General features: G+C 49.0%; 1 protein-coding gene across 1 annotated transcript; it reads left to right on the top strand.

The window, feature by feature from the left end:
• The first annotated feature begins 2,813 nt into the window (after nt 1–2,813).
• On the top strand, nt 2,814–9,487 carry TINCR (TINCR ubiquitin domain containing). Its single transcript, XM_065858570.2, has 3 exons — nt 2,814–3,276; nt 9,184–9,290; nt 9,409–9,487. Exons 1-2 carry the CDS (start codon nt 2,870–2,872, stop codon nt 9,185–9,187), a joined length of 411 nt encoding a protein of 136 aa, XP_065714642.1. The 5' UTR covers nt 2,814–2,869; the 3' UTR covers nt 9,188–9,290; nt 9,409–9,487.
• Nucleotides 9,488–15,543: the final 6,056 nt, after the last annotated feature.

Raw genomic sequence — 15,543 nt, 5'->3', positions numbered from 1 at the left:
GGCAGGTGTTTCTCTTTTGCTCTAGTCAACCGAGTAAGGAAGCTCTGAGAACAGGAGACATCACTTTATAAATGCTCTTGCTTTATTTCTTCCCCAACCTGGGTTTTAAATTGCTTTTCAGGCTTTGCTAATATATGTTTCTCTGAATGTTTGCATGTCTTCTGTTTGCCCTCAATACAGGGAAATGCTTAAGTCAATAAGTTTTTATTTGATTTGTAAATAATGCCAGAGTGACACATTATTACAGGTTCGCAGAGCTCTGACTCCATGGTATGATGTGCCACACACGTCACCCAAGCAGGCTGCACAGGGTAGGGGGCTGAAATACAAATAACTTGGAGGAAAGACCACCTAGAACTTCATCCTGTACCTCTGTTTAGCCCACAAATCGTCAGGGGCTGGTGAAATAATTGCTTTGGACAGATAATAAAACATCCTCCAGCAAAACTAAGGTACTTAATATACTGCCCAAGTCAATTTCCCTTATTTCTGCTGTCCTCTTGCTTTTAATAATGGTTTAATGAAAAATTCAAAATTAATTGAAACTGGCATTAGACATCCACGTGTTCCAGGGAGGGTTTCACTGCTTCGATATTTCATAAGCTGACTTTGCTGCTACGCTCCTCCTTATTCTGGCTTTTGTAGGCTACAATATCATCTCTTTTCACAAAACAAAGGGTCCCAAACAGGCGGATGGGGGCACATGGGCAAAGTTTGCAAGCACATCACAGACAACGCAATAAAAACAAGAGCTGTGTGTCTTCCTTCTGCCGCCATCCCCCCTTCCTTTGTAACGATGCGCATCTGAGCCTTGAGTGGAAAAAGCTGGCCTAAAAATAACCAGGAGCCGTCTGAAGGTGTCTGAGGGAGCATTTGGCAGCTGTCGGGTTGTCACGTACGCTGGGACGGCGGTGCCGATGGACTCGCTGACACCAGACGGGCGCTGCTGAAATGAGGATGTCCTTAGTCTCCCTTGGCACTCGCTGGGCACATCCTGTTGGCCAGAGCCATCAGGCCATGGGGTGCCTGGGCCTGGTCCAGGTCTGGCTGCCGTCAATGAGACGCTGCCCTCGGGTGGCGCTGGGAATGGGATCAGTCCCTCGCTTCACCCCCCAGACTCTGGTTTGACACCAGCGATGATTTTGGGTTCCCCAAGTGAATAAAACCCCAGTGGAGAAGGATTTACCAGGCCCAGGCCTGGAAGTTTCTGTGGGTCTCTGGAAATGAGATTTCTCACTGAGATCTGGGGGACCAGAGCCTCATCTGTGACCTTTTTTGTTCTAAAGGCTTTGCACCACTCTGTGCCTCAGTTTCTCCTTCTCTAATAGTGGTGGTGTCCTGTCTTCAAGGAGATTATTGACATATCTGTAGAGACAGACAAATGTTCCAACGTTAAATGCTCCGAATGTTAAATGCTTCCAGCCCATGACTGTGCTAAAAGCTGTTCCTGTTTCTCACAAGGTGCTTAATGGACACACGTGTTAGGATCTCAATCATGAGATGAGCAAACAGAAACACGGCGTGAATCATCTCGAGCCTTTGCAGCAACTCAGTGGCAGTGAGGGCCCAAGAATCCCAGTCCCCACCAAAACAATCGTACCTGTACAGTGAGTAAATCTGGAACGGAAATCTTACTCGCAGAAGCTTTGGCTTTTCTCAAGCGTGCGGGGAAATCTCCGTTGTCTGTTGTGTAACTGAAGATATTTGCTGCTGTTCTTGGCAGAGACACCATGCGCTGGGGAGGGAAAAATGGAGATGTAAGGAGAGGGTGGAAACCTCCCTATTTTTCAGTGAGAGAGGGGATGCCTCTCTCATTCTCAATGGGAGCTGAATGCTGCCATGTCTGAAAATCTGACAGTTCGTGTTGTTATCTAATGGGCAAGAGCAGCCCCTTTGTAGTGAAGAGCAGACTCTGAACTCAACTACCTTGCAGCACGTTGGTCTGAAAATACGGGTCTGTGGTGCGAAGAATGGACAAGGGAATTAATTCTTGTAATATAGGCTGCAGGAAATTACCTACAAGATAACAGGGTGACTCGATCTTTTCGAGCAAAAGAAAGAAAAAATGACTTCCTTATCTTGATGATGTTTGCTGTGAAGTATCATCTTGTGACTGCCAGAGTCTGCCTTGCGGGATCATTCAATTACAGCGGGCGCTCGTGGCTGGCATCGCTTCCTTCCTTTTGGGGGTATTGTTGTGTTTACTGCAGTGTCACTCGTCCCTCTCGGTGTCCGGAGGCGGCTGTTGTCGCCTGTTTGCCCTGTGTGCCCGCAGCCCCGCGACGCCGTCCCCGCTCATGTGCTGGTGCAGCATACGGCCGGCCCTTCAATTAGGCAGTGATCTGCAAGGAAGAGGAAATCATGGTGACGAACCAGCAAGGAGCACGTGTGTGAGTCAATATTAGATATGTGATGGCGTGAGGAGGAGTCCTGCCCCTCTCGGAGGGTCCCAGCCTGTTTGCCTACAATAATTACACAAATCTCCTAGGGGGAAACTGCTCTGCACTAATGAGGTTCTGTCTCCTCTGGCTCTCCCTCATGAGGAACTTTTCACTATGCAGAGTACTTTTCTTCATTAAAACAGCCATGTTAAATAGCTGTGAGGTTCCTCGACGCCTACTTTATGAACTGATCTACCCCACAGCTGGCGGCTTTTTTGAGCAAGACACACAAGGTTACCAAACCCATTCATTTCTCACACGCACCCACGTTTCCAACGGCTGTGGAGACCCAGCTCTCAAGCCATCGGGACGAAGAGCGCTGTGTGAAGACGTTGTAATTACTACGGGACTCAGGGGTGTGTGGAAATGACTCACCCAGACGTTTCCCAGCCAGCAGGCTCCTGCAGCCAGGTGAGCTCTTCCCTGGAATGCGAGGCACGCAGCGCGGCAACCGGGAGGAACAGGTTTGGCAGGAGGTTTTAAGCGATTCGCGGCAGACGGCCTCTTCAGAGCCACATCCCTGCCTACCCACCTCGCAGCTGGATGTTCACACTGGCCCTGGGGAGCTGGACAGGATGGACACGCTGCGGAGGAGCCTTTCTCGCTGGAAGAGGTACCACATCAAGGTCCACCTGGCTGATGAGGACCTGATGATGCCCCTCACGGTCAAGCCCAGAGACACGGTGATGGACCTACGGGCTCTCTTAGTCCGGGAGGGCGTCACGTCCTGGAAGAAGTCGTTTTATTACAACTCCAGGCAGCTCGAGGAGCATGAGACCCTCAAAGAAGCCAATATCCAGAATGGCTCTGTCCTGCTTCTCGTCAGCAATACAAGGTAGGCACAAGGAGCTCGTCTGCAACGGGGGCGGTGCACGAGAAGGGGAATCGCTCTGTGGATCTCAGCCCTTTGGGATGTTTTCCTGTTGGGCTTTGCAGAAAGCAGCTCAGGAACTCAAACCCTGCGATTTTCAGCAGATAGACTGGGATTTGTGGCTCTTCAGCTCCAAACACGCTATGGTGTGAAATAAGGGGGTAGAGGAGGAGGGAACCGGGTGGATGCCGCCTGTCCTGTCCCTGAGCAGGTCTTGCTTTCCCATGGCTGAGCACAGAGGGAGAAACAAGACGTGCAAAAGGGTGAAGGAGCTGGTGCGATGTGGGGAGCGCTCTGGGAGCCTCTCGCTTCTCCTTATTCCTTCCTGTCCTGCCTGGCTCCCCACATTTCTTATTAGTAGATACTTTCTGCAGGTATCTGGGGGTGGCACAATCCTGCTGTGACAAGGAGGAGCTGTGAGCCACCAGCAAAGCACAGAGTGCTGGGCAGAGGCTGCAGCTTCCCAAAGTGTGGCCAGATCGCAGCAAAAACCAGTGAGTATTTTGGTGATACAGGGTAGAAAAGCATGGGTGCACTGTGTTTAATTCAGCTTGCTAAGTCCTGAGCCCTCTGAGTTATGTGTCTGTGCTGATCAGAGTTTCCCCTGCAGAAAAACCTGCACTAAAGTTCCTGATTATGTGCCACATCCTGGAATGGTCCTATTTTCCAGTCCAGAGGCAGCTTGAAATCTCTCAAAAAGAAGATTTAATAAAGCATTTCCTTTCAGAGCTCAGCCAGACACAAGAGATTTCACATCGCTCAGCTCACTGCAAAGCCCAAGTCACCCATGGCCCCTTTCTCCAACATCTCATTTCAGCTCTCTGATTAACTTGGCTCAGCTCCCCCTTTTCACCTTGTTTTTAATGGCAGGAGCATTTCTATTTGTTGCTGTTTCTAGCGTTTGTTTTCCTGAATCGTACAGCCCGAATTTTTGAGAGTAAAAAAGGGATTCTGAGGGACTCCACCGATGGAGCGCACATATTGGTGCTCTCTCTCGAGACACCTGATTTCCATAACATGCTCTGCACCTTCCCACACGCTGCAGACGCAGGTGTAGCTGCGGCGATGCAAAAACCACCAGGAGATCCTGTCCCTGCTGCGCTGAGTTCAGGGTGCCCTCCTCAATTCAATCCCCATTTCTGAACATTTAGAGTTGCTCCAAATCCCAGCTCAATTCTTGGGAAAAAGGGCAGGAGGTTTCTATTGTTTTCTCCTTGAATTTCATCAAAACCTTCCTTGTTCTTAAACAAGCACCTTTGTCCAACCTCTGATTCCTTTTCCCAGCGCCGGGTCTCTCCCTGAAGTCGTGTCCTCCTCGAGCTCTTGGACATGAAGGATTATCGGGCTGTGACAACCTCAGCCACCTCCAGAGCATTTTGTGTCAGCTGTGTAAGCTTGGAGAACACTAGGAGAGCAGCCTGTGCAGTGTTGGGAATACCTACGATGAAAAGAGAGGAATAGAGAACACAGTGCTGGCCTTGGCCAGCAGCCCTGAGGATTTCAGAGCTGGTATTAGTACTCCAGCACCCGGGTGAAGGATGGACCCTCTCCATCAAAGGTCAGCATCGTGCTTCTTAACTTCTCCCTGAAAATCCTGGTGTCTCCTACTTACTCTTTTGTACTGAGACGCCAGCCAAGCACAGCTCTATTAATTCCAAAAGTGGAGTTGCTCTGATTGCCAAGGTCTGCAGCTCTGTCGTGCCTATAAATATTAATGGTCACTCTGTATGCTACGTGTTCCCACAAGGGGCTCACAGGACAGTTTACTTTGAACCAGAGAAAACATGAAAATGACCCTATTTTTCATTCCCCCCCTCGGCCCTTAATGCCTTTGTAGATAATTGGCATTTAGCGAAGGCCAAGTCAGCATTTTCACTTCTTGCTCATGTTTTCTGGGGTTTATAACTTAGTCATAAAAATTCACTTAAGTCTGCAGCTTGGAAGGAAAGCGATGAGCATACTGGCAAACACTGAGAATTTATTTGGACCTTAGTGTTCAGAAGTTCAAGGAAGCCATTCCAGAGTTCGGTCAACACGACCTCTCACCCTGGGAAAACACACGGGCAGGTCAGACCCGGGAATATCACATCCCCCTTGTGCAAGGCTTGTTAATCACATTACTGCCTGATTGAGATTGCAATCCTGTTGCGGTAGAAGCCGAGCAAAGAACATGCTGAAAAAACAGCTTCTGCCCTAGAGAGCTACATATTACAACACCACGGTTTGCAAGTGAGTAAAACAAGTAAAGACTTGAAATGTGAACGAAGCGGCAGAGAAACTCCCCAGCTCAGCAGCCTGTGGTGTTCAAACCATGGGTGCTCGACGCGAGGAGACCACCAGCGAGTCTCGACGTGACGAGAGCAGCCACACGACGCAGCGCGTTGTCCCCAGCGCCCGGGTGTGATCGGTGCTGGCACCACAGCCCACGCCACGGCACAACCAGTTTGGCTGGCTCGGGAACAGCGCGGGGCCCCAGAGCCGGGCAGCTCGCGGATGATTTGGGGGTGATGTGGGAGTTCCTGAAACCAGCACGACGCTTCCCGAATTTCGTCTCACGAGGGGCCTCACGGGGCGGCCAGCAGCAGGGCTGGACAGCGGGCATTTGCATTAGCTGTTGATAATTTGTTGGCTGCATTTTGATGTTTGGTGTTAGATGGAGGGATATTGTCTCCAACTGGTGAATCCACCACTTAATCCATGAGCTATTTCAAAGAGAAGAAAGAAATGGGCGATCCGGAGCGATTCCTCGATGTGCCGTGTGCCTGTCACCGACCTTTCCCAAGCGTGTACAGCTCCAGCTGGATGTGGATGTGGATGTGGAATGAGCACAAGCACAGAGCCTTTGCACTTGGTTTCAGGCTCCTTTCTTGCGCAGTCACCTCTGGCATCAGTCACACGAGGTCTGTGCTAATAAACTAAGCAGTGCCTGGACTGCTCTCTGTTCATGTTGGAGTATCGCACTGCAGTTTTGGCCCAGTCCAGATGCATTTCATGGGCCAGGGACTGTTCCTTAGCCTAGAGGTGACTACACAGGTTGATAAGATAAGGCTCTGTGCCAGCTGTGCTCTCTATGCAGAACAAGGTCCCAGGGACATTGAATCTACTTCCTCAGCCACAGCACATGGGACCCCCTCAGTCTTATAGGAGCTGAAGTTCACTCAGGCCAAGCAGCTCTTGCCATCATCCATGGTTTGCCTGGAGAATGGAGTTCAATAAGTCATCGGTGAACAGGTTAAATAAAGTAGATGCTGGCACCGAGTTTAGCAGAAGATTCTATTATCTGGAATCTCTTGGTGTTGATTTTCTGGCCTGCAGCCACCTGCAAACATCTATCTCAGGGCATTAGCTCAGTTACCATAACAACTCATCCAGGAACAACTCCTGACAGCTCCAAGAGCCGACCAAGGTCCCACGTGATGTAGAAGCCACTCTTAGGTCAAGATGAGCATGTACAGGATTCTCCCTCTTCTGCCATCCAGCCTCAGTGTCCCCGGCGAGCGCCAGTGCTTAGACAAGTTTAATATGCTTGGGACCCCGCTTTATCATTCAGAGGCTGTTCAGCCTAATTTTTCAAAGGTCCATCCACTCCAGGAGCTACCTCCTGGCAGAATAACAAAACCATTCATCTTTGGGGAACCCGGCTAATTTCCTTATTGGCATTCAGGTTACAGTCTCTGATTATTGGATTCATAAATGAAAACCATGACTGAGCCACTTGCACAAGGTCCACTTTAGCTCATGCTAAGGAACTACTGCCTACCTTTGAGTCTCGCGATGCCATAAGGATCGATGTTTGACATAAACGCTCAGTAATGGTTCACTCCAAGCTTACCTGACTCCACTATCCTGTCCCCTCTTGTCACTCTCACCAGAATTGCCTGAGAAGCAGTCACCAAGCACAGGAGATGATGTTGGATCTCTAGGAAAGAGAAACCAGGAAAACAATGGGATGGACACAGTTTGACCCTGCACAGAAAGCCAACATTACAGCCCAGACATGAATTAAGCCCCTTACACTGGGTTTCAATGTGATTTTGGGATGCCTGTGCGTTCCACTGACCTCAGCAATTACTCCTGAGCACAGAGGGGAAACTTTTCGCTCCCATCCATCTACTACAGCCTTGCCCTGTTAAGCTCAGGCCTAGCAGCAGGCTCCAAGGCATCTCGCAGCAGGATAACGATCCTTTAAATAGCACTGGGGCTCCCTCTTCTCGGGGAGAACTAATTAAGTTCTTCAGCACATGCTTAGACATATGTTGACCTGGTATGGCCTTAACGGGCCTGCTTCCATCTACTAGATAAATAATACTGGCTTAAAAAATATCCTCCTAGAGACGCGTTACTCAGGCAACAGCCAGGTGGGGGACTGACTTCTCCATCTCTGTGGCTGAACGTAGCATTTATGTGTATTACTCACAGGCCAAGCTCTCTGCTGTTGTAAACTCCTCCAAATCAGTTAAGTGATTTTTAAGTTCCGACAGCGCCGGCGCAGTTACCTCTGCTGACCTCTCGCAGCGTACAGGCCAGAAAATTACACCTGTAGTTAGCTTAGGTACTTACTGTTCAGCCCAAGAAGCTCATTTAACGAAAGCAGAGGGTTGCATCAGCGGAGATCATGGTCCATAGAATCTCAATTCCTTCCCTGTGCAGTTGCACGGGATTGCAGTAGATGAAACTGAGCTAATGTGTCCCACGGCGGGTCTGTCTTGGCTCTAGGCAAAGAATTAATGAATGGAAAGTATATTCTATACCAGGTTTTTCTTCTGGTGTGATATGGCACAGCTCCCTGGACTTCTCTGCAGTTGTGCTGATTTATACCAGCTGAGGATTTGGCCCAGTTGAAATAAACGCCTTCTGCGCCTTGGTGTTTTATGCGGTAAATGAAAAACAGGGTGGGCTCACAGCACATCCTCAGCTATTACAATCCCCTGAAATTTGAAGCAAGGAAGCAAGCGCTGGAATATTAATCCTGTTCTGGCTTTTGCAGGAAACCTAACCAGTGATTGAACCTAACCAAGCCTAAGCAGGCTTGTCCTTCACCAGCACCCAACAAAAATCCCCACCCTATAAACTCTGAACTTCTTTAAGTCCTGATGAAATGTTTGCAGCATAGGCTCAGTTTCTCATCTGCATAATTGCAAAGAACAACTCACAGAAGACTCACCCTGCGCCGCCTGCCCGGCTGGGTGGGGCGGCTGCTGGGCAGAGCTGCTGCCCACGGGCCGCGCGGGTCTTGGTCGCCGTCCAAGGCACCATAACGAGCTCTGTGAGCAAACGGGAGCCCTGAAGAGGTACCCATAGAAACCTGGAAAGCTTCAGCCTCTGTTCTGGAGACCCCAGGCGATGGCCCTAGATGATTTCTAAGGGTCTTCAGAAGAGTAACTGAGAAATTAATCCTAGTTTTGCTAAGCTTAACTTTTCTATGCAGGGTCTGTAGTCCTGTCAGAAAATGTTTATGGAACCATAACCCCAGAAAACCACCATTTACTGCTAATGCACGGGGGCAATTCAAGCTCTGTCTTACCGTAAACATCCTCCAAGTGCTCCTAAAGATACAGGCGGCCCTTGTTCTAAGATGAGAAATGCATTTCCAGGAGCACACACCAAAGAGGGGGAGCCTTGCCTATGGGAAAAAGCTTCCGGACAGTTGCAGGTTATCTGGAAGGTGAAGGCATCTTTTGCAGAAGGATAAATAGGTCTGAAACCCTGCAAGTGGCTTATCCTCAGCTGTACAGTGTGACTGAGAAAACCAAACAGCCAGAGGATCGGGTTGATATTCTCCACAAGCCGGGGTCAGGGCCTCTTTGGTCAAATGCCATTTTCGATCGCACGTCTGCAGCGCTTCAAGTATTTGTCTCTTTTCTTATTCAGATAACGGCAAAGAGCGCAGCCAGAGCCATGGGGGACGGGGAGCGTGCCGAAGGGTGAAGGGAGGCAGATGGAGAGCTTGGCTGTGCAGAAGCAGCCACCGGCGCTTGGTAAGTCCCCCCAGCTCAAGGACTGGTCAGAAAGCAGCTCCGACTGTTTTCAGTGCTACCCATGGATAATTAATCCAAGCAAAAAGAATAAACCCAACAAATAACGTTTCCTCACCAGCGCGCCAAAGGAGAAGCGTGGGTGAGGCCTCGGCTCCGGAGGGCAGTGAATCCAAGTGAAATGCCTGTGAAAGGGTGATTTCTGCCTGGTGATGGAGCGAGAAGGAGCGGAGCTGGACGTCGCTCAGGGCTCTAGATGGGGACATGGGACATCTGAGACACCTCCTGACTCACAGGATCCCTCAGTAAGTCACCTTTCCTACGTTTAAGTCTGAGATAAGTTGTTCTCCCCTTTCTCCCGCTCTTTGTCCATCCAGCTGAGACTGTGTGAGCAGTTCCCTGATGTTGAGGCTGAAGTCTCTGTACAGCAAATAAGCTGTAAGTGCCCTATTGACATCCTGGAGCTTGACAGCCTTTATACATTGATCACTGCTCCAGCAACTACCTCACCTGACATGACGGACTCACTGATACACCAAAACTGCTTCATTTTTGAGCCAGGGTTTATCAGGCAACAAGCATCCACATGTTGTTCTTCCATCTGCGCCTCAGTCCCCCACTCCAATAACTCCTGATTCACCCCAGTTTGATGGGAAGAGAGAGGTCTCGCAGACCCACGATCCTTTCAATTCTCATGAAAAAACAGCAGCTGGGTAGAAGAGAGACATTTGAGTTAATAACCTACTGAAGGAAAGGTAATTACACCTCTTGCTCCCTATCTATTTGGAGCTGGCATTTAGACACCAGCTGGCAATCCGGCCCTGCTGGGCTCAGACCAGCGGCAGCACTTGCGGCCCCTCGTCTGCAAAGTGAGAAACTGCTGGAAGAGCTGACGAGTTTATTAGGGGTCCAGGGGGATAATTAAAGGTGCCCTGGGGGATTACAGTGAGCTGGGAGCACCAGGAAAGGAAGAAATCAAGAGGATCAGGAGAACGGGTTTCACCAGTTCCTCTGCTCGCTGAACAACTTGATTTTTAGGTTCAAACTTATTTTCAGGACCAAATGGATGTTTCTTTAAGCACTTTCCCTAGAAAATTTAAATGACTGTCTTGCCAAACCCTCCCAACCTGCATTTTCTGGTTTTCAACTGAAAAACATACCTTTCTGGAGGGTTTTTTTGGCAATGAGAAAACATTTTGATTCTTTTTTTCCAACAAAAACCAATTTGAAGAAAAGCCACGGAAAAAGAAGTTGCTCAGTTTTTTCCTTTCTTAGGAACAAAAGCATTTCCCCAAGTGCTTCCCTGGACTTTGCACAGGGAGATTCTGTGAGACAAAGACGTTAACGTAGTCACGGCTGAAGATCTTTCAGTCCACGCACGTCTGTGTGTCTGTCTGTCCTAAAATAATGAGCTTTTTGGGGCAGAGCCAGTACTTGTTGTGAATGCTTGGAAAGTGCCTCATGCAGCCCAAATTACAATGTAAATGATCATAATAATATTAAAGTGGAGGCGTGACACACTCAGCACCAGGGTCCTAAATCCACGTCCTGCTTCTAATAGAAGGTTCGGTTCGCCCCACAAAGCCCAAGAGACCAGTTCTGGACCTGATAATCACAGACTTGCTCTGCAAAAGGCGAACTGACCTGAGTTGAATGAGGTCCAGTATCTACTCTTAACACCTCGTGCCGGTAGCTGGCAGCTCTGGGCAGCTCTGGAAGGCTTTTTGCAGCTCAGGGGATATCTGCAAAGAGTAAATGAAGCGTGGTGGTGTGGGGAGCTGCCTGGACTAATGTTTCTTTCAGAGATAGGCTTTGATTGACGCTTCAAATCTGCCTGACAATCTTCTATTCTAAGTGCAGTCGCTGCGTTTCTTCAGAGCAGGAAGAGCTGGTTTGGTTGCCGTCCTTCAAATGATGGAGCTTTTCACATGGGAAGAAGAAGAAGAAAAAACAACAAAACCCAGCAAACCACCTGGAAACGGCTACAGGTAAAGCAGAAAAAGACCTAAACCTAACTGGATCTATTGGAAGTGTTTCTGTTTTGTCCCTCTATGCCATAATCCAATGCGAGGTGTACAAGAGGCTGTTGCATTGCAGAACAAGAACTGACTGCTCGCTTTAACTGCTCATTATGTTGTTGTTTTCCTTCAAGAGGTTTTTAATGCATTGCAGACAGGACTGTGCAACCCTCTCCTGCTCGCTCGTTGTACTTTTCCTCTTCTACGGCCCGTCCTCCCCACGCTGCCTCTTACTCCTTAGTTTCAGGCACCCTTGGCGCTTGCGAAATGCTGGGATGAGACCATTTGACAGCCACTTTTTACAATGGAATTTAGACGTGGGTTTACCTGAGCCTGGCCAAGCAGAAGCTTGGGTCTCCAAAGGGGCAGAGGTGTGCTCCTTCTGAACTCAGGCTTATGTGGCCAAACAGGTCTCTTGTTTGAGGTGTCCCGTCTCTCCTCCCCTGTCTGGGTCCACCAAAAACCAGCCACGCTCTTCAGGCCGCACAGTTTCAGGCTGTTGTTGTACATACGATCACCAGGAAAGATGCTGATCACAAGAACTGCTCTGAAATGGATGTTTCCCTCTTTCTCTGTGAACACAGGTGTGGCCAAGACCAAGGACCAAACCTGAAGGGTGTGCAAGCTCCCATCAGCGTGTCAAGCCTGGGCGCATCACGAGGTGGGGACATTTTCAGCTTGGATGGGATTTCTTCCTGTCAGGAGTGTTTATCTTCGGGATCCTGCCGCTGACGGGGCATCGCAGGCGGGATTACCAAAGCACCGCCGTTCGCTGCTGCGCTCAGCTCCACCTCGGAGCCACGGCAGCTGCTCTTCTCGAGCGGCAGGAGCAGAACACAAGCCCAGGCAGCTCACCTCTGCAGGCTGAGACATGTTTCAGCCACTGTGCCTCTCCTGTACCCAAGTCGCGGATGCATCGAGCGCTTCAGTTTTCAGGCCCATCAGCCTGGCAGCTTTCCTCGGCATTAAATTTACTTTTTAAACTTCCATCAGTGTTGTACCCAGAGGGAGCGCAGGAACAGATGCAGCCTGTGAAGTCTGGCTTTAATTCACCTGCCTCATTTAATTTGCTGCCCTGCCTTCTAATCAATGACTCTGCACTAGGGGTCCTGGGAATACAGATATTTTTTCTCCGTATATAGGAGAATTCGATGCAGAGGCTGCGCTCTCAGGGTCTCCAGCAGGTTGTGTCACGTCTCCTTTGAGGCTGCTTCATTATGGATCTCCCTTCCCCAGCAGCACTTGCAGACGCTCTCCAGTTCGCAGCAGCTGCACCGCATGTCCTCGCAAGGGCCCGTTGGCCTCCCGACGTGCTCTCCTTCCCGCTGCTCCTGGTTTTCAGCCACATGGCTTTATTTTCAGGTCCACAGGCTGCTTTTTGAGGCTCTGTCACGCTACCTCAGGTTGTGGAAGCCAAATGTGTCTCGTTACCTCCCAGGTGCTCCCAGCAGCATCGCAGGGCCAGTGGTGCTTTGCAGTGGCTCCTTTCTCCTGGCCAGGCCATCGTGCCTCCCTCTGTCCTGTTTATTGGGTTTTTCTGATCTCACGTTAATTCCAGGCAGTGTTTCCTCAACGAGCCGGTGTCCAAACCCTGGGAGACACGGTTTTGGCTGGCAGCACCTATTTTGTGATGTTGGTGCTTTACCTTGCATATTATAATCTGTATCAGATTGCTCTCTGCCTGCTAAAACGGACAATTAGGATCCAGTTGTAATGCAAATTGCACGGTGGAATAAAAACCACGGGGAACAAAATCACAAATAAGTGTTTATGTCAGCCTTTGTTACCACATAATGGGTCCCCCTCAGTTACTGCTCGCTGCGAAGCATCAGCCGGCAGAGAACCCGGTGTGCCTTTGTGTTTTATAGGCACGAGCTGCCGTGCTGCTCTGTCTAAAACTGCCTCGAGGCGCTCGCGGGCCCCGATAATGTGTATGTGTGCAAACCGAACAGACAGATTGCCGCCTACACTGGAAATTTGATGATTGCCTTGTTTTTCCAAGGCTGTTTTATACTGCAGGCCAAACCCATGGGGTAATTTCCAGTCTCTGTGCACAGGGCTGAGATGACGTGGGGAGAGAAGCGCGGAGACGCTGGAATTTCAATCTGCCGCATAATGTGCTCCTAATACCGATAGTCTTGTAAGTGTGTTGTTGTCATCGGTGTCACTGTGGTTGTCATTGTCGTTGTTGTCTTCCCACGTTTGGTGCTAAATGTTGTAAATGCAGATAAATATTTGAATTCGTCAAACAAAACTAAAGTTCCGGTGGAATTAAACGCACAGGAGTCCTGCAAAGGCAAATGGAAGAGGTGCGTCTTCATTTAAAACAACAAACCCTAGTAAAATAAAGCGATACGCTGCCGATACAGCTGCTTTTACTGCATATCAGCTTTGCATTTCCCCAGGCCCTGGGTAGCAGAGAATCGAGCAAAACTCATCTTTGAGAGCTAAGGTGGAATATCCACTCTTACAAAGTCAGGCAGGTGTTTGAAGGGTCTGAGCTTGACCTGTGAAACCCAGAGCGAGCGCAGCGCCTGCTCCCATCCCGCTGAACTGGTGGTTTCTAGAGGCCGGCGAGGAACAGGAGTGAGAGGTGGTGACGCCAGATGGATGAGCTGAGTTCAAAGTCCTCCTAGACTCTATGGCAACAGAGCTGGTATAGCTACACAGAAAAAGCCTTTGCAACTACCAGAAATGACTCTAAATGGCCTTATTTTCCCGCTAGCAGTGAAATAAGCAGCTTCAATGGGGAGGAGTAAATCCATTTGATTGTGCATGTTGCTGGGAATAACCCTCTTATTAGTTATTAGTAATAACCCAGACTATTGCCAGCAGTGTGGCCACCAAAACAGCCTTATCCGGCAGAGAACCCTCGTGTTGCTCCTAATGTTTCCAATTACAGCTAAACGAGGGTTAGCTCACCTGAAGGAAAGAGGGGCTTCTATACCTTGGGGGTGTGAAACGGTAGCTCCAGTCCAGGATTTAGATGAAAATTGTCCGTTGAAATCGATGGCAAAGCACCTGATGACCACAGCAGAGCTGTTCTCACAAGGCAATGCCCTGGGAATTCTCACTTGGGATACACCAGATTCTGCTCTCCTGGGTGCAATTATAAATCTAACGTAGCTTCATTTGAAACAACTGCTTTTGTCCGATGCAAATGAGATTGAGATCTGGTTTCCATACACAATGGAAACCGGGTGAATGATGGAAAACAGGAATCAAATCTCATGTAAATCTAAATGGAAATACCGTGCTCGCTGTTACATCAGAATAAATTGGAAGCGAGTCTGCTGATTCTAATGGAATTCATCTGGATTTACACCAGACTGTGGCTCGGCATTTGTCAGTTGGCTGCACATCGACATCAAAACACAAACCATGCTACCTCATCTGAATAGCTTTGAACAATTTCTTCCTTCTCCTTTACATTTAAGCAATTGCCTTTGCATCCTGATAGCTGATTAGTCTTTTCAAACAAATAAACTCCTGCAAACAGACACCAACAAATGAGCCCTACTCCTGCTAGCATTTGCAGAATCTAAATGATGAATATGAAGCACTAAGCTTGGTTTTGGAGTCACTTAAACTTGCTCCTATTCCCCTGTGTTCACAACGCAGAGCAGTGGGATTGAGCTCAGGGGAGGACAGACTTGAGCAAAAACTGGGGATGTAGTTACTCCAGAAAACATGTTATTTCCTAAAAAAAGGATTATTTCAAAATGGCAATCTTACTTATTTGGGATATAAATAGCTAGAACATGTCTTACTGACCCAGTGCCGTCCTTCAGGGTTTAAGCCCAGGCTTTAAGCTCTGGGTACGTCAGCCTAGACCTGTTCAGTTCTGCTTCCTTACAGCTTCCTCGGAAGCTTTTAGTACAGCGAGAGGATGCTGGAAGAGAAGAGTCTCCTGCTGCTAAGCCTCCACCAGCACTGGGGAGGTGACTTTATTGTAGTTTAATAGTAAGTTGTCAGTTTTCAAGCCTGTCAGCGCGGTGCTTTCTCCCACAGCGAGGCGCTCATTGTAGCAAGGAGTTATTCCTGGGCTATATGAAAGAGAAAAGAGCTTCCTTTCTTCTTTAAAAGGAGAGAAGAAATAGCCTTCCTGCCAGAACCCCAGGGATGGTATTGGGCTATCAAATGCTGGGAGAACTCCCTAAAAACGTTCATTATGGTAACGCCTAAAGCAGCAAAAGCTGCACTGAGAGCTGGCATGAGGAGGGTGAGATGCAGGGCCA

Source organism: Patagioenas fasciata, chromosome 27, assembly GCF_037038585.1.
Source record: "Patagioenas fasciata isolate bPatFas1 chromosome 27, bPatFas1.hap1, whole genome shotgun sequence".
Classification (NCBI taxonomy): Eukaryota; Metazoa; Chordata; class Aves; order Columbiformes; family Columbidae; genus Patagioenas; species Patagioenas fasciata.
This window is presented reverse-complemented; position numbering and strand designations above follow the sequence as displayed.